The sequence below is a fragment of the Rhinolophus hipposideros genome (assembly GCF_964194185.1).
Source record: "Rhinolophus hipposideros genome assembly, chromosome: 13".
In the NCBI taxonomy this organism is placed as follows: Eukaryota; Metazoa; Chordata; class Mammalia; order Chiroptera; family Rhinolophidae; genus Rhinolophus; species Rhinolophus hipposideros.
In genome coordinates this window covers 33,239,489-33,256,407 of record NC_138059.1, presented here as the reverse complement: position 1 = coordinate 33,256,407, position 16,919 = coordinate 33,239,489, and the positions used below count along the sequence as shown (strand labels likewise).

The 16,919-nt window shown below is 35.8% G+C and overlaps 1 protein-coding gene across 1 annotated transcript in view; it reads right to left on the bottom strand.

The window, feature by feature from the left end:
• Positions 1–16,919, bottom strand: part of STK3 (serine/threonine kinase 3) — a 339,257-nt gene that overhangs the window by 281,198 nt on the left and 41,140 nt on the right. The window contains exons 2-3 of the mRNA XM_081070826.1: positions 15,843–15,923; positions 7,336–7,464 (exon numbers count right to left, since the gene is read on the bottom strand). Of these exons, the coding sequence (XP_080926952.1) occupies positions 7,336–7,464; positions 15,843–15,923 (210 nt within the window). The remainder of the gene's footprint in view (positions 1–7,335; positions 7,465–15,842; positions 15,924–16,919) is intronic.

Here is a 16,919-nt window from a genome sequence, read left to right as displayed (position 1 = left end):
TCTTAGCACAGCAGAATAATTAAATATGACATTGAAAATTTCATTGGAGGTAGGGACAAGGAAGAAACAAGTCGTATTACGGCCTACACCAGGAAGCAAAGGTGAAGCATGATGCCTTTTTTTTTTTTAAGATTTTTATTAAAAATGTAGCTAACATACAAAATTATATTAGTTTCAGGGGTACACTATAGTAATTCAACATTTATATACCTAAAGAAGTGATCACCATGATAAGTCCAGCAACCACCTGAAACTGTACCATATCATCACAATATTATTGACTGTATTCGCCATGCTGTACATTGCATTCCCATGACTTATTTGTTTTATACCTGGAAATTTGAACCTCTTATTCCCCTTCTCCTTTTTCCACCTTTTTAAATTTTTCAATTACAGTTGACATTCAATATTTTTATACTAATTCCAGGTGTCCAGCATAGTGGTTAGACATTTATATAATTTAAGAAGTGATCCCCCTGCCACCCACCTCGCACTATATACATTGTTATTACCATATTATTATATATATTCCCTATGCTTTACTTTACATCTCCATGACTATTTTGTAACAACCAATCTGTACTTATTAATGCCTTCATCTTTTTCACCCTGCCCCTCAACACCCTCCCATCTGTCAACAAATCTAGTACCCATCTGATACCATACACAGTTATTACAATATTATTGACTATATTCCTTATGCTATACCCTACATCCCCATGACTACTTTTTAACAACCAATTTGTATGAAGCATGATGTCTTGATAACTGGGGTGACAATTACGAGCCATGTTCTACTCCTTTCCCCTGTGAACCCACACCAGTTCCTTCTCTTGTCCCATTTATTTGCATCCCTTCTCCTATTTAAGACATTCAGGCAAATGAAACTAATATCTTCTCCTTTTTTTCCCCTTTCTGTTTTGTTTTTTGGCTTCCTTTCATCTCATGCCTAATGATCATATCCTTTCCATTCTTCTGTCTCCATTTCACATCTCCCCTGAACTTTTATCCTAACAGTCTTCTTCTAGTATCACAACTAAAATACCGTAGAATTAGTATAAAAAGAGAAGTGAGGAAAACCAGAGGGAAAAAAATAGAAAAAGCACCACGAACTCCTACCTATTTGCACCTATATAAACACTACTCATGGTATAAGTTATTTGGACTGAATCGTTATGTTTAAGGTTCTTATGGAAATTCAAATGTCAACTTTTACTGCCTAAAAGATAATTAATATTTTTATATTAACTTGAACATCATCTAAATTGAAGAAACCCATGTATTGCTAAAGGTATGTTTTAATAGATTTTTATTTTTCAGAACAGTTTTAGGTTAACAGCAAAATTCTGTGAAAAGTAGAGAGTTCCCATATACCGTCTGCCCTATACATGCACAGCCTCGTCCATTATCAATATGCCCCACCAGAGTGGTGCATTTGTTACAACTGATGAATCATCATTATTACTCAAAGTCCATACTTCACAGCATCATACAGAGTAGTTTCACTGCCATAAAAATCCTCCGCACACTGCTTATTCATCCATCCTAGCTTCCTAATCCCTCGAAACCACTGATCTTTATATATATATATAATAGTTTTGCCTTTTCTAGAATGTCAGATAGTCAAAATCATACAGTATGTAGCCTTTTCAGATAGGCCTCTTTCACTTAGTAAGGTACATTTAAGTTTCCTCTATGTTTTTTCATAGTTTGATAATTCATTTCTTTTTAGTGCTGAATAATACTGTTATCTAGATGTACCAATTTGTTTATCTATTCATCTACTGAAGGACACCTTGGTTGCTTCCAAGTTTTTAGTAATTATGAATAAAGTTGCTATAAACATCCATGTGCAGGTGTTTGTGTGGACGTAAGTTTTAATTCCTTTTGGGTAAATAAAAAGGAGCACCACTGCTGGACCATACAGTTAAGAATATGTTTACTCAAAAACTCATAGACACAGACAATAGTTTAGTGGTTACCAGAGGATAAGGGGGGTGGGGGGAGGGAGATGAGGGTAAGGGGGATCAAATATATGGTGATGGAAGGAGAACTGACTCTGGCTGGTGAACACACAATGGGATTTATAGATGATGTAATACAGAATTGTACACCTGAAATTATGTAATTTCATTAACAATTGTCATCCCAATAAATAAATTTAAAAAAAAAAAGAATATGTTTACTTTTGTAAGGAAACTACCAAACTGACTTCTAAACTGGCAGTACTATTTTGCATTCTCACCAGCAGTGAATGCAAGTATGAATACCTGTTGCTCTACATCCTCACCAGCATTTGGTGTTGTCAGTGTTCCTAATGTTGGCCATTCTAATAGGTGTGTAGAGCTATCTCATTGTTGTTTTAATCTTCATTTCTCTGATGACATATGATATGGAGCATCTTTTCAGATGCTTATTTGCCACTGTATATCTTCTCTGGTTAGGTGTCTGTTAAGGTCTTTGGCCCATTTTTTAACTGGGTTATCTGTATTCTTGTTGAGGTTTAAGAATTCTCTGTATATTTTGGATAATAGTCCTTTATCAGACAAGTCTTTTGCAAATATTTTCTATGGTGTATTTTTTAAAGTCCTCTTATTACGGGGATGTGATATTAAAATAGTTAAGAAATGGCTATTTTTCATTACATAAATTTCATTAATATCCCTCTACCATTGTAACAGTTTTCTAAACTTAATAGGGGTAATACCGAGTCTCTACAAAGGGAATGTGAACATTCCCCTGTGAACACCAAATTTTTTCTACTATAAATCACAGCCATTTATTTCTTGGCCCATCCACAATAGAATATACATACACATGAACTGATACAAACTGTCAAAGTTCATCAGAAACCTTCAATATGGTGATTTTCAAACTGTGTGTGTGTGTGTGTGTGTGTGTGTGTGTCTCAGAAACAGTGCTAAATGGAATCTTACCCACAAACATCAGCAAACAAAAGAGTAGGAGGAGCTGCCCTGATAGTCTGAGGAGGCCAGCGAGAAATGCTGGCCTCCACATGGATCACCTCTCCTCTTTGCCCAACATATCTAAGTCATCTTTCAGAACTCAGCTTAGTTACGCCCTCCCTAGGGAAGTTTTCCCTGAATCCCCAATGGTGAGGTGTTAGATAATCTTCCAACCCAACCCACACAGCTCCCCATACTTACCCCATCACAGCTCTTACTACATTATATTGAAACTGCCTGTGCATCCACCTGTCTCTTCTATTGGACCAAAAGTCCCTCCAATGTCTGAGGTTCTCTTGTGTGCAGCACACTGAGCTACACTCAGAAGTAGGTACTCAATGTAGTGGTTGAATGAATTAGTAGTGAATAATTGTGTGCCCTAATGCATGCGGTAACAACACATTTCTCTCGGTTTAGATATGAGAAGTTCCTTCTCTAGACTATAAGCACCAGGAGGGCAGAAGCTGTGTCAACTGTGGTTCCCCTGTATCCACATTACCTGGCACATATGGGGTCTGACAATTACCTTTGCGAACTTGTTGCAACGATATTGCTAACCTTTTTTCATCAGAGGGATTATTCATTATGACTTTGTACCAATTGGACAGTTAACCAAGTTTACTATTTGGAGGTGCTGAAAAGGTTGCATGAAAAAGTTAGACGACCTGAACTTTTCGTCAACACATGGCTCTTGCGTCACAACAATGTACCAGCTCACACGGCACTGTCTGTGAGGGAGTTTTTAGCCACTAAACAAGTAACTGTATTGGAACACCCTCCCTACTCACTGACCTGGCCCCCAATGACTTCTTTCTTTACCCCCAAATAAAGGAAATATTGAAAGGAAGACATTTTGATGACATTCAGGATATCAAGGGTAATACGATATCCTTATCCATTCCAGAAAAAAAGAGTTCCAAAATTGCTTTGAAGGGTAGACTAGGTGCTGGCATCGGTGCATAGCTTCCCAAGGGGAGTACTTCAAAGATGACTGTAGCACTATTCAGTAATGAGGTATGTAGCCCTTTTTCTAGGATGAGTTCGGGAACTTAATTGTCAGACCTTGTAGTATTCACAAGTATTGCTGACCAGCTCTTGCCTCCACCCCTAGAAATGCCTTGAGGGTGCTTATCTTTGAACTGTTGGAATCTTTTTATAGACATTGCTTTTTTCAGCACTGGCCCAGAAGTCAGCAGATGTGGGTTCTTATAGCATTCCAGCTATTAACTATTTATGTGATCTTGGACAATTCATATAAAATCTCTAGGTCTCAACTCATATTCTGTACTTGCAAAATAGTTATTTAACATGCTTTAGTACCAGAAGCCTTTTCCTCAAATAAAATTTTAGAAAGAGCCCCAATACAGTAAAAAAAAGATGAGTAATGACTAAGTTTCTCATTCTGCTCAATTTTTCACTGTTTGAGGGAGATACCCCTAGAAGCATTTCCTTAAAGCAGAATACATTTGAAAAATTCTAAACCAAAATACATACATAGATGCAGTCTAGTATTAACATTCTATAATTTATACATTCAACAAATATTTATTAAATACCTGCTTTGGCCAAGCACTGGACTAGACACAGAAGATGCAGCAATAAGCAGTGCAGATGGGTTCCCTCAAATATTTATGCCAATATTCAATATTAAACACACGTTAAATATTCACTAAAATCAACCAAAACAAATTAAAACACCCACTGGTCTCTTTTTATAGTGTAGAAAGCAAGATTATTTACCAAACGTCCAAATAACTAAATAGACTTACAAAAATATTTCAATTTTAGGAATGCAAATCTCATTTTTTTCTTTAACCAAAATTCCACTGTTTTATGTGGGAATTTTTCAATTTGTACTGTTTTCTTCTTAATGATTTTCACATCGACTTCTCAATAACACATCTACATTAATACTACCACAAATTTTAATGCTCTTTCCCATACTACTCGTACATATCACATCCATTCATATGCATTCAACAAAAAGTACAGTGCTAGGTATTGTAATGGGTGCTAAGAAATATGATTCCTTCTCTCAAAGAATGAAAAGAAGCCTAACAGTAGTGGGGACATTTCAGAAGGAAAATCTGTAAGACAGTGTCATCAGCAGTATCAGAAAAAGAAACAAAGATGATACTCAGTTTTGTTATTGAAAGATTAAGTAGATGATGCCATTAACAGAAAAGGAATTTGAAAGGCTTGTCTACGATTAAAATTCTAGTTTTAGAATGTTAAATATGAAGTTCCTCCTGGTATTCCAGTTCAGTGGCCCAGACAGAAATCACAATGTGTGGCAGAATCCAAGACATAATCCCAAATTCAAAGAATTTAAGAGTCAGGTGACAGAGAATGCAAGGGAATAGGTGCTTAAAAGAGAAACTCAAGTAAGAGAGAAGACTGGAAGCATGAGCACGAATCGTATCATAAAGGACCTTAGATGCCATCCTTATGAGTGGATCGAGCTAAGCAATGGGGAGGGAGCCACTTAAGTTTTAAACAGGGAATGGCTTGATTAGTTTACATTTTAGAAAGATCACTCTGGCTTCAGGGGGAAAAAAGGGTTAGAAGGCAAGGGTTAGAGGCAAAGACAAGGTGAACAAATAGGATGCTATTGCAGAAATCTGAGTAAGAGCTGATATGTTCCAAGATGCACAGAAGTTAGAGGAACAGATGTCTAATAGGTACTATCTGAGACCCTGCCTTTCCTAGACCACACCCAACTAAACTCTGCACACACTAGTCCCGGACTATTCTTAAGCATAATAATAAAATAATAATAGCAACATGCAAATATTAAGTACCTGATGGGCCCAACATTATGGTATCCTCAATCTTTGCTTTTCTACATCATTGTGGGAATCACATTCTCATCAAGCTACCAAATTAATAGCAAGGTCTGCAGAAAATTTACAATTATATATTTTGATCTGAGGACTGAGAAATGTATTATTTTTTTCTGTAACTACTTGAATTTTCACTTATATAGCCTTTATGGAAAATATGTAACATAATCTTAATATATAGCACACAATAAAGAAAATTAAATATATGCAAGGAACAAAGTTCTTCTATGATTATTCAGTTATTTCATTAGCCAAAAAGCTTATGTGGATCTTATATACTGTTGGAATAGAAAGTTTTCCATAGATCTCTTACTAATAGGGACCTAACTGGGGCTGACAATCTGTCCAGACTCCCCTAAGACATGAGCTCTAAGTTACCGTGTGTCAATTCTGATTAATAAAACAAGCTGAGGGTTTCTGGGAAAGCCCTTTCCCACTTCTTCCCTTCTTCCTTCTGCCTGGAATGTAGACACAGCGTAAGCCTGGAGCTGGAGCAGCCCTCTTACAACCATGAGATAATGAGAGCAAAGGCCATATGCTGAGGGTGGCACAGCATAAGAAAAGAAGCCTGAGACAGCTGTTTCTTTGTTGCTGCTATACCAGCCCGACCTCTAGACCTTTGGTAAAGGGAGAACAATAAATTCCTCTTTGATTAAGAAACTATGGGCTGAACACAGTCCTAATTTATAAATTCTACGTTCCTTAGAAAGACCAGGCTACTTAACAGGGCCTGGAAGACCCTTCACAATCAGCTCCGTCCACTATACACACTCATTTCCCACAAATCTCTGTCTCCTACTTTCCCACGGCAGTAGTTCTAAACCTGATCAGAACAGCACATACCAGGCAGCTACTTTTCACCTCTCTACCTGTAATTCTCTCTACTCTCATTCCTCCATTTCCTCATCAACGTAACTCTTTCTCCGCATCCCGGATTTCCTGACTCCTGGCTCAGACAGCTGCCCTGCCTCCTCCTTCTCACCTCGCCCCATGCACCAGTCAGTATAGTGACTGTGCTGTATCATAGCTACTTGTTTAAGGATCTGTCTTCCCAACCAAATTACCAGCCAGCTCCTCAAGAAGAGCAGTATCTTAATTTTCTTGGTATTCCTAGATCCTGGCACAGTAACTAGCCCACCGGGTATGCTCAATAAATGTTTGTGGAATAAATTAGAGTTACATAAAACATGACAGTTTTTAATTAGTGAAAACAGTTATATAAAAAAGACTGCTAAATGACCCTCCATTAACATAAAAAAATAATTTTCACCCATAAATTTGTCCTAAAAATGGGAAAACTGAGTATCTTTTATCACCACATGGTGCTTTACAACATCATTTATGCTTAAGAACTGCAAGTCCTAAAAACAGCCCTACAAAGCTACCCCCATCTTCATGGAAGGATTAATCTCACTTCCATGGCAAGTCAGAAAACTAAATAGATGACCAAGTAATACATTTTATTGTACATTATTAGCAAAACTCATCAAAGTGGAGGTAAATAAAGAAACAAAATCTCTTCATACCTGTCACACTGCTGCATTATGGAAATTTCTTTGATTATTTCCTGAAGATCGGACTCAACCGGTACCTGCTTAATTGCCACAACTTGACCAGATTCCTTGTGTATTGCTTTAAATACACTTCCATAAGACCTAAAAGAAACCAAGAATTTCTTTATTTTTTTTTCCTTTCAAACATCATAACTACTAGAGAAAAACAGTCTGTGAGTTTTTGCCTGTAGTGTTTCCTAGTTTAAAACATGATTTAAAGGTGACAAATCAAAGTAAACAAATAACAAAAGTGAATTATACCTTCGTTTTAATACTTTAATTATTGACTTAAAATCAAGTTAATATATAAAAATTTATTGTTTTCTTATGAATGAAAGAAACAGACAGTTTGTCAACTCAAAAAAACGCATTAAGAAGATATAAATGGAAATTAAAAGAATGAAATATAGAATAAAAATAGCCAAAGTCTCAAGTTAGGGGAAAAGGCTGATGTCACCTTAAGCAAACTCATCCCATGTCTGTTCGGACTGCTTAAAAGCAACTGAAACCCTCAGCTGGGAACCACATGATACCAAAATTAGAGAAGCAGGAAATCTGGTCCCCGTCCCCCCCCACAAGTCACTGATCCAAGGTATCCTCAAATGCTCTTTTCACTATCTTCTTCTTCTCAAGAGCAAGACCACATACACACAGGTAAATAAAATGAGTAATAGGATCTAAAGGCCATTTGCCCAAAAACAATCTGTTATAACTTGAAACATTGTCAATTAAATATTTATGTGTTTTTAAAAAGCAAAAACAATGAGAGAAGGTAGCCATTTATACTTTGGTATAAATTAGAAAACAAGGTAAAAACTGCAAGTTCTTATTATAAGCCAGGTACTATGCTTGGTGTTTCACAAGCATTATGAAATTCAACACTCTCAATTGTGATGTAAAATACTACTATAGTCATTTTAAAAGAAGAGGAAACAGAGATTCAAACACCCATAAGGAGCAAGGTCAGAATTCAAACACATCTTGACTCCAAAGATCATGTTCTTCCCACTATATTATCTCTTCAGAAGACAAAGAGCAAGCCGTTGGAAGACATGGAATATTTCCCAATGCTGGGAAACTATACAGAATCACTTTCAAATTTACAATCTTTTAAAATAAGAGAAAAAGTGAAAAATAAGTAATAAAGCAGCTACTTTAATAAAATAGATTTTATCCTATCCTCTATTTCTTCGGGCTTTCTGAAGTAATTTAATTCAGTTTGCTACCCAAAGTCACCTTTGGGGTTAGGTGTGTGCGTTGTGTGTGTGTGTGTATGTGTGTGTGTGTGTACAGTCCTGATTTATATACATACACACACATACATTTCCCCTTAAAAGCCATACATATACCTATAAATGATATACATATGTGTATGTATGTGTATGTATGTGTATGTGTGTGTGTGTGTGTGTGTGTGTGTGTATTCTCTCAATATACTACAGTTCAGTGCTAGATTATCTACTGCCAATTAAGCACACTATCATTTTCTTCTAAGGCCTTCTCATCACTGAAAAAGAAAGGCTGGGAACCACATTTCCCAGAATTCTCTTCCCTAAATGGATCCCAGTTAAGAGTTTGACGATGAGAAGAACACGCATGAAATCAAATGGCAGAAAGTTGAGGAGAAAATCCATCACTCTCCAGAAGTAGTTGTAGCAGATTCACTGGTAGATATAAGATACACAGCTGCTTTCTGCTGAGCTTTTGTTAACTACCATACTGATACTGCGTCTGAAATAGTCGGTGGGAGCTTCTCAAAGATTCTTAAGGATTCCAGCAGATCCCCAGTGAGCTACTGAAAAACAACCATTTCACTGTTTTAAGCTGAGATCTTCAGCACTGGCTTATCTGACCTTCCGCAGCAGATTCCACAACCTTTGCACCTCTGGCCCTTCCACAAGTCATCTGAGTTCCTAATTTTATAATAAACTCTTTATACCCAGAATACATAGAGTAGCTTTTCTTTCCCTGACCAAGCCCTGCTACCAATAGTTTTTGGTACAGGAAGCAGTTCCAGGGCAAAGAATCTTAAAGATGGGAATCTTATATTAGCTCTTTCTTAGATTTGAAGATAGTAATTATTTCAATAATGCAAATGACAAATAGAACATTGATAGTCTATGATGTTAGGTGGCAAAACAATTATTGAAAGTATTACCCTTAGTTGCCTGGAGTCTAGGCAAAGCTTTAGAAGATCAACTACCTGTATCAATAGAACGTTATGGTAAAATAAGAGCACAAGGACTGTAGAATGGGTTGGCTACCCCTGCCTACACTGGAAAAGTTACATAACAAATATAACAAGTTCAAGGTTTAAATTCCCAGATCAAGACTAAGAGAACCAGAACACTTCTGAATGCACCCCAAAAGAATGTCTTAATTCTTGTAGGCATAGGGCTGAGACTTCTGAGAACCAAACTCAAAGTCTAATTTTGTTGGAAGTTGAGTTACATTGCAAACGAATTCACAACATCACCAGGTCTACTATGTCAGTTAGATTTTTAACTATAAAGAGAGGTACCCAGAGAATTCTTTTGTGACATTTAGGTAGATTATTATTAATCTGAGTACTTCGAACCCCCAAACCCCACCAAGCCCCCCTTGCCAGCAAAAGCAATCCTATCACCCAGTCTGAGAAGATCAGCCTCACAATGCCTAACAGACTCTGTAACAATGCAGCTGAGGCAGTCACTTTTCAGGGAAACATACATCCTCCTCTATACCACCTCACCACCACCTCTCATTGCTTCCAAACCTATAATTACACTCAAATCCCCCAGACACCAGGGAGTTGAATAAAAATCTAACCCAAGAGCATCTACTATTCATACCAAAAAAAAAAAGTTGTAAGACTTTGTCTGTTTTTATCAGCAGAATCCTAAAGAACATGTGTGGAAATGAATTCGAAGTGTTCTAGAGAAAAAGGAATTTATTGATACGGATACAAGACCAGAAATTCCAGACTCAGTGTGTTATCTCAGTTGGGAGTATCCCTAACAGTTCGCTCAGCTAGTGAAGAAACCTGGACTCAACAATGGCTTACATTAAGTGAGATGCCAGTGATCCTCAAGGTACACTAGAGGAAGAAGATCAAAGGCTCAAGTAGATGGAATACTGAAATGTATCCATTACAAGGGACTTGCTCATCTCCCCTTCCCTCACTACGTTCACTATGTTCAAAAGGGTCCAGAGGATATTCCTTTACTAGCATCGTTGAAAGTTCTATAGCGCAGGTGACAAATAACAGAGATGCCAACGTTGAAATGGACTCCTTAAATTTAACGGATGATGGGATCCATTAAGAACAGAAGAGAAGTGGCACATCTTTCCACCCGAGACAAGGTGGGCATGGTAACTATAATGGGTCTCAAAGTAAGGCTAAATTACAGCTTTCTTTTCTTTACATCTAGGTTTTGTTATTAAAGTTATGCTGGCTTCATAAAAATAACTGCAATTATTTGTTATTTAAAGACTAGGTAAAATTTAGCTGGTACCTTTTTTTTTTAAGTAAAATGCACATAACATAAAATTCACCCTTTTAAACACTTTAAAGTATTTCAATTCAATGGCATTTAGTGCATTCACAATGCAGTGTAATCATTACCTCTATCTAGTTTTAAATCAATTGGAATCTGCTTTCTTTCTCTATGGGTTTATCTGTTCTGGACGCCTTATATAAATGCAATCATACAATATGTGACTCTTTATATCTGACTTCTTTCACTGAATATAATGTTTTCAAAGTTCATTCCACACTGAAGCATGTATCACTACTTCAGTCCTTTCAATGGCAAAATAATATTCCATGGTACAGATATATCAAATTTTGTTTATCCTTTCATCAGTTGATGGACATTTCCACATTTAGCTACTGTGAATACGACTGCTGTGAGCTTTTTACCCTTTGTAATTAATAAATAGATATTTAATTGCTTTTCCATCTTTTCTGTGGTAACTGAACTATTTCAGTTTTAACTTCTTTGGGGGTCAATTCACACAATTTATATTTTGTTATAAAATCATCTACTTCTAGATTTTCAAATAAGTTGTCATAGAACAGCATATAGTAAGTAGTCTCTTAATTCTTCAAATCTTTTCTCTATCATTGGTTGTATCTTTTCGTATTCCAGTTCTTCTGTATTTTTGCTCTTTTTCTTCAAAGTCAGAAGGGGTTTAACTATTTAATTGATCTGTTCAAAACAACAGATCATATGGAATGAACTCTTGGGAATCATTTCATAACACATTTCTTGCTTTCCTTATATCCTATTTACTCTGAAAAACACTATTACCAAATCTAGCACAATCTAGTTTTTACAAAGCCTACTGATTGCTAAAGAGTATATTAATTTTAATTATTATTACTATTCTTTTTGTTCTCCAAGTTTATCGACATACAATTGACATATAACATTGTTTTAGTTTAAGGTGTACAACACAATGATTTGATATATAGTGAAATGATTACAATAAGTTTAGTTAACATCTATCACCTCACAGAGTTAAAAAATACTTTTCTTGTCATGAGAACTTTAAGATCTACTCTCTTGGCCACTTTAAAATACACAACACAGTATTGTTACCTATAATCATCATGTCCCCAGAACTTATATCCCCAGAACTTATTTATGTTATAACTAGTAGTTTGTATCTTTTCACCACTTTCACCCATTTCCCCCATTCCCCATCACCTACCTCTGGCAATCACCAATTTGTTCTGTTTCTATCAGTTCAGTTTTTCGACTCCACATATAAGTGAGATCATACAATATTTGTCTTTCGCTGTCTGACTTATTCACTCTGCTTAATGCCTTCAAGGTCCATCCAGATTGTTGCAAACGGCATGATTTCTTCCATTCTTATAGCTGAATAATATTTCCTCGTGTTTATATACCACATTTTCTTTATCCTTTCAACTATCAATGGACATTTAAATTGTTTCTATGCCTTGGCTTTTGCAAAATTATGGTGCAATGAATGTGGAGCTCCAGATATCATTTCCTTCGTGTATATATATATATTATATAAACATGTATTATATAATATATACACACATATACATATATATACACACACGTGTGTGTGTATACCAAGGGTGCCAAAAACATGTATACAAGTGGATAATTTGGTCAATGTTGCTCAAGCAGTTGTTTGCCATAATCAGAAGTGTCTCAACGCTAATGGTAACGACTTTGAGCACCTCTTGTAATTGCAGAAGTCAAACGTGACTTGTATTCATCTTTTGTTACCAGTATATATTGAGTATTACAATTTTAATAGTTTTCCTTTCTTAAACTGTATATACATTTTTTGGCACCCTCTGTGTATGTGTGTACATATACATACATATATACATACATTTATATATATGTATATATATACACAAACTATGTACATATACACATACACACACACTCAGAAGTGGGATTACAGGATCATATGGCAGTCCTCCATTTACTTATTTGAGGAACCTCATACTGTTTTCTATAGTGGCTACACCACTTTATATTCCCACTAACAGTGTACAGCAGTTCCCTTATCTCCACATTCTCACCAACACTTGTTATCTCTTGTCTTTTTGATGACAAAAAATATTCTAACAAATATGAGATGATATCTCATTGTGGTTTTGATTTGTATTTCCCTGATTAGTGATACAGAACACTTTTTCATGTATCTGTTGACCAGGTTTACGTCCTCTTTGGAAAAATGTCTCTTCAGTTCCTCCACCTATTCTTTTAATTGGAATGTTTGGTTTGTACCTATTGAGTTATATGAGTTCTTTATATATTTTGATATTAACCCTTTTCAGATACAATATTTGCAAATATTTTCTCCCAATACCCTTTCATTTTATTGATGTGCAGAAGCTTTTTAATTTGATGTAGTCCCACTTGTTTATTTTTGCTTTTGTTGTCTTAGTTTTTGGTGTCAAATCCAAAAAAATCATTGCCAAGACTGACATCAAGAACGTTACCCACTCCATTTTCTTCCAGGAATTTCAGAGTTTCAGGTCAGAGGTCTGACAATTAAGTTCGCGAACTCATCCTAGAAAAAGTGCTACATACCTCATTGCTAAATATCACTACAAAGTACTGATAGGTCACCTTTGAAATACTTCCCTTGGGAAGCTATGCGCCAACACCAGCACCTAGTCCATCCTTCAAAGCAATTCTGGAACTTTGGAACTCTTTTTCTGGAATGGTCATCAGAGCTGTCATATTACCCTTGATCTCCTGAATGTCATCCAAATGTCTTCCTTTCAGTATTTCCTTTATGTTCAGGTAAAGAAAGAAGTCATTGGGGGGCCAGATCAGGTGAGTAGGGAGGGTGTTCCAATACAGTTATTTGTTTGCTGGCTAAAAACTCCCTCACAGACAGTGAGTGCCCTGAGAGCATTGTCGTGATACAAGAGCCATGAACTGTTGGTGAAGAATTCTGGTCATTTTCGTCTAACTTTTTCAAGCAGCCTTTTTAGCACTTCCAAATAGTAAACTCAGTTAACTGTCCAGTTGGTATAAATTAATAATGAGTAATCCCTCTGATATCAAAAAGGTTAGCAACATCATTTTGACCCTTGATTTGGACTGACGGAACTTTTTTGGTCATCGAGAATTGGCTGACTTCCATTGTGCACTTTAATGCTTTGTTTCAGGGTCGTATTGGTAAACCCATGTTTCATCACCAGTGATAACATGGCCCAAAACATCATCTTGCCTCTCCAAAAGGTCTTGGCAAACTTTGACTCTACTTTGCTTTTGTTCCTCAGTGAGCTTCTTCAGGACCATTGTTATACACACCTTTCTCATGACAAGATTTTCCATTAAGATTTTCCTGTTTATCAATGTTTACTTGGTCTGCTACGCTTCTCACAGTCAGCCGAAATTTCTGACATACAATTCAATTAATTTTTGCAATGTTTTCATCAGTTCTGCTTGTTATAGGCCACCCTCACCTCTCTTCATCAACGATGCATTTTCTCCCCTCAGAAAAACGTTTAATCCATTTGTACACTGCGATTTACTTCATGGCATTATCCCCATAAACTTGGATTAACATGTCCCTGATTTCACTTCCACTCTTGCCAAGTCTAACAAGAAATTTAATGTTTATTGGTTGCTCTAATTCAAGCTCAGACATTCTCGCAACAGCACACAAAAACATGCAACAATAATAAATGCCACTCAGCAAGACATCACCCCACATCGACACGAACACAGCTGATATACTGAGACACTGATATACCAAGGTTATACAACCTTATCAAGATATTTGTACAGTGCTGCCAATGTAAGTGCACGGTTGCAAGTTCGCGAACTTAATTGTCAGACCTCTTACATTCAAGTCTTTAATCTATTTTGAGTGTATTTTTGTGTATGGTATAAGATAGGGGTCCAGTTTCACTCTTTTCCGTGTGACTACCACTTTCCCAAACACCATTTTTTGAAGAGATGATAATTTCTCCATTGTATATTCTTGACTTCCCTGACATAAATTAATTGACCACATACGCATGGACTTATTTCTGGGCTCTCTAGTCTGTTTCATTGGTCTATATGTCTATTTTTAAGCCAATATCATACTGTTTTGACTACTACAGCTTTATAACATAGTCTGAAATCAGGAAGCATGATGCCTCCAACTTTGTTCTTTTTTCTCAAGATTGCTCTGGGTCTTCAGGGTCTTTTGTGGTTCCATAACAATTTTAGGATTATCTGTTCTATTTCTGTGAAAATGCATTGCACTATTGATCAGATTGCACAGAATCTGTAGTTTGCTTTAGATAGTATGGACATTTTAGCACATTAATTCTCCCAACCCATGAATACAAACTCTCTTTCCATTTATTTGGGTCTTCTTCAATTTCTTCAATCAATGTCTTATAGTTATCAGTTTACAGATCTTTTACCATCTTGGTTAAATTTATTCCAAGTATTTTATTCTTCCTGGTGCAATTGTAAATAGGATTGTTTTCTTAATTTCTCTTTCTGATAGTTTGTTATTAGTGTATAGAAACACAACTAATTTTTGTATATTAATTTATATCCTGCATCTTGACTGAATTAATTTATTAATTCTAATAGTGTTTGGTGGATTCTTTCAGTTTTTCTCTATATCTCATGGCATCTGCAAACAGAGACAGTTTTGCTTCTTCCTTTCTGATCTGAAGACTTTTTATTTCTTCTTCCTGCCTAACTGCTCTGGCTAGGGCTTCCAGTCCCGTGCTGAATAAAAGTGGCAAAAGTGGGCATCCAGGTCTTGTTCCTGATCTTAGAGGAAAAGCTTTGAACTTTCACCACTGATATGATATTAACTGTGGGCTTGTCATATATAGCCTTTGTTATGTTGAGGTACTCTGCCACTATGTAATTACTATTCAATTCAAGCAAAAATGCTCTAATGAAAGATTAATGTTATATAGTATCTTTATCATTGTTCTGTCATTATCTAACTGCTACTTTCATATTTTTTGTACTTACCCTTCTCCAAGTTTCTCTAATACATCAAAAACTTCTTCAGGCTGCTTGGTCAAACTGTCCTCACTCAGCTTTTTTAGCTTACTGATGAGAAAAAAAAAGGAAGAAAATATTTTCTTTAAGACCTTTAATATAATTTTTAATTTTATTTTAAAGAACAAGCATTAAAAAGTATAAATACTATCCTTCCAACCCTGTTGTTAATCTCTACGAATGCCAAAAGAGGTCTCAGATGGAATTATCATTTTTGGTGTCGTAAGCACATAGATGGAGCCTGAAAACATGAGAAGGAATAAAATCATCCAGAAACACCTCAAAGAATAACAACTTTTATTAGTGTCTTGTAAAACCTTTATATAAATATTAATACATATTTTTTCATTTCTCCCCATTTTTAACACACAAAACAGCATTTTACATATGCTCTTTTTTATCCACACTGTATATATTGTTCTTTTCACTTAATTACGTTACCTATGTTGGAGATCTCCACAACGTAAGTACATAAAAAGCATCCTCGTTCTCCTTCTTTTTTTTACATTTACATCTTATTTTATTGCAAAGGTGTAGCATCTCTTACTCAACAAGTCCTTATTTATGTATATCTAAGTTCCCTTGCTATTATCAACAATGCTGCAATGAATAGGCTCATACATAAATCAACTCACACATGTGCTGGTATATCTGTAGGATAAACTCCCAGAAGTGAAACTGTGAGGTCAAGCAAATACACACATACACAAATACAAAAGTACATATATAAATAAGTATATATACTTTAAGTATAATCATGTCATAACAAAACTTAATGTAATATAACTAATAAAATCACCATTATAACTATTATATATTATGTGTAGCATAGTATAATTATTAAAATTATTGATTACACTATGGTATACTTTACTATAATTGTACATAATATGACATATGTATATTGACAGATATCAGCAAGTTGCCCTCCAGGGAACTTGTACCAATTTATTCCCCTACCAGTAATACATGAAAGAACCTCTTTTCCCACAGTTCCACCAACAGAGTATTTAATCAAACATTTGGATTTTAGCCAATATGTTAGAT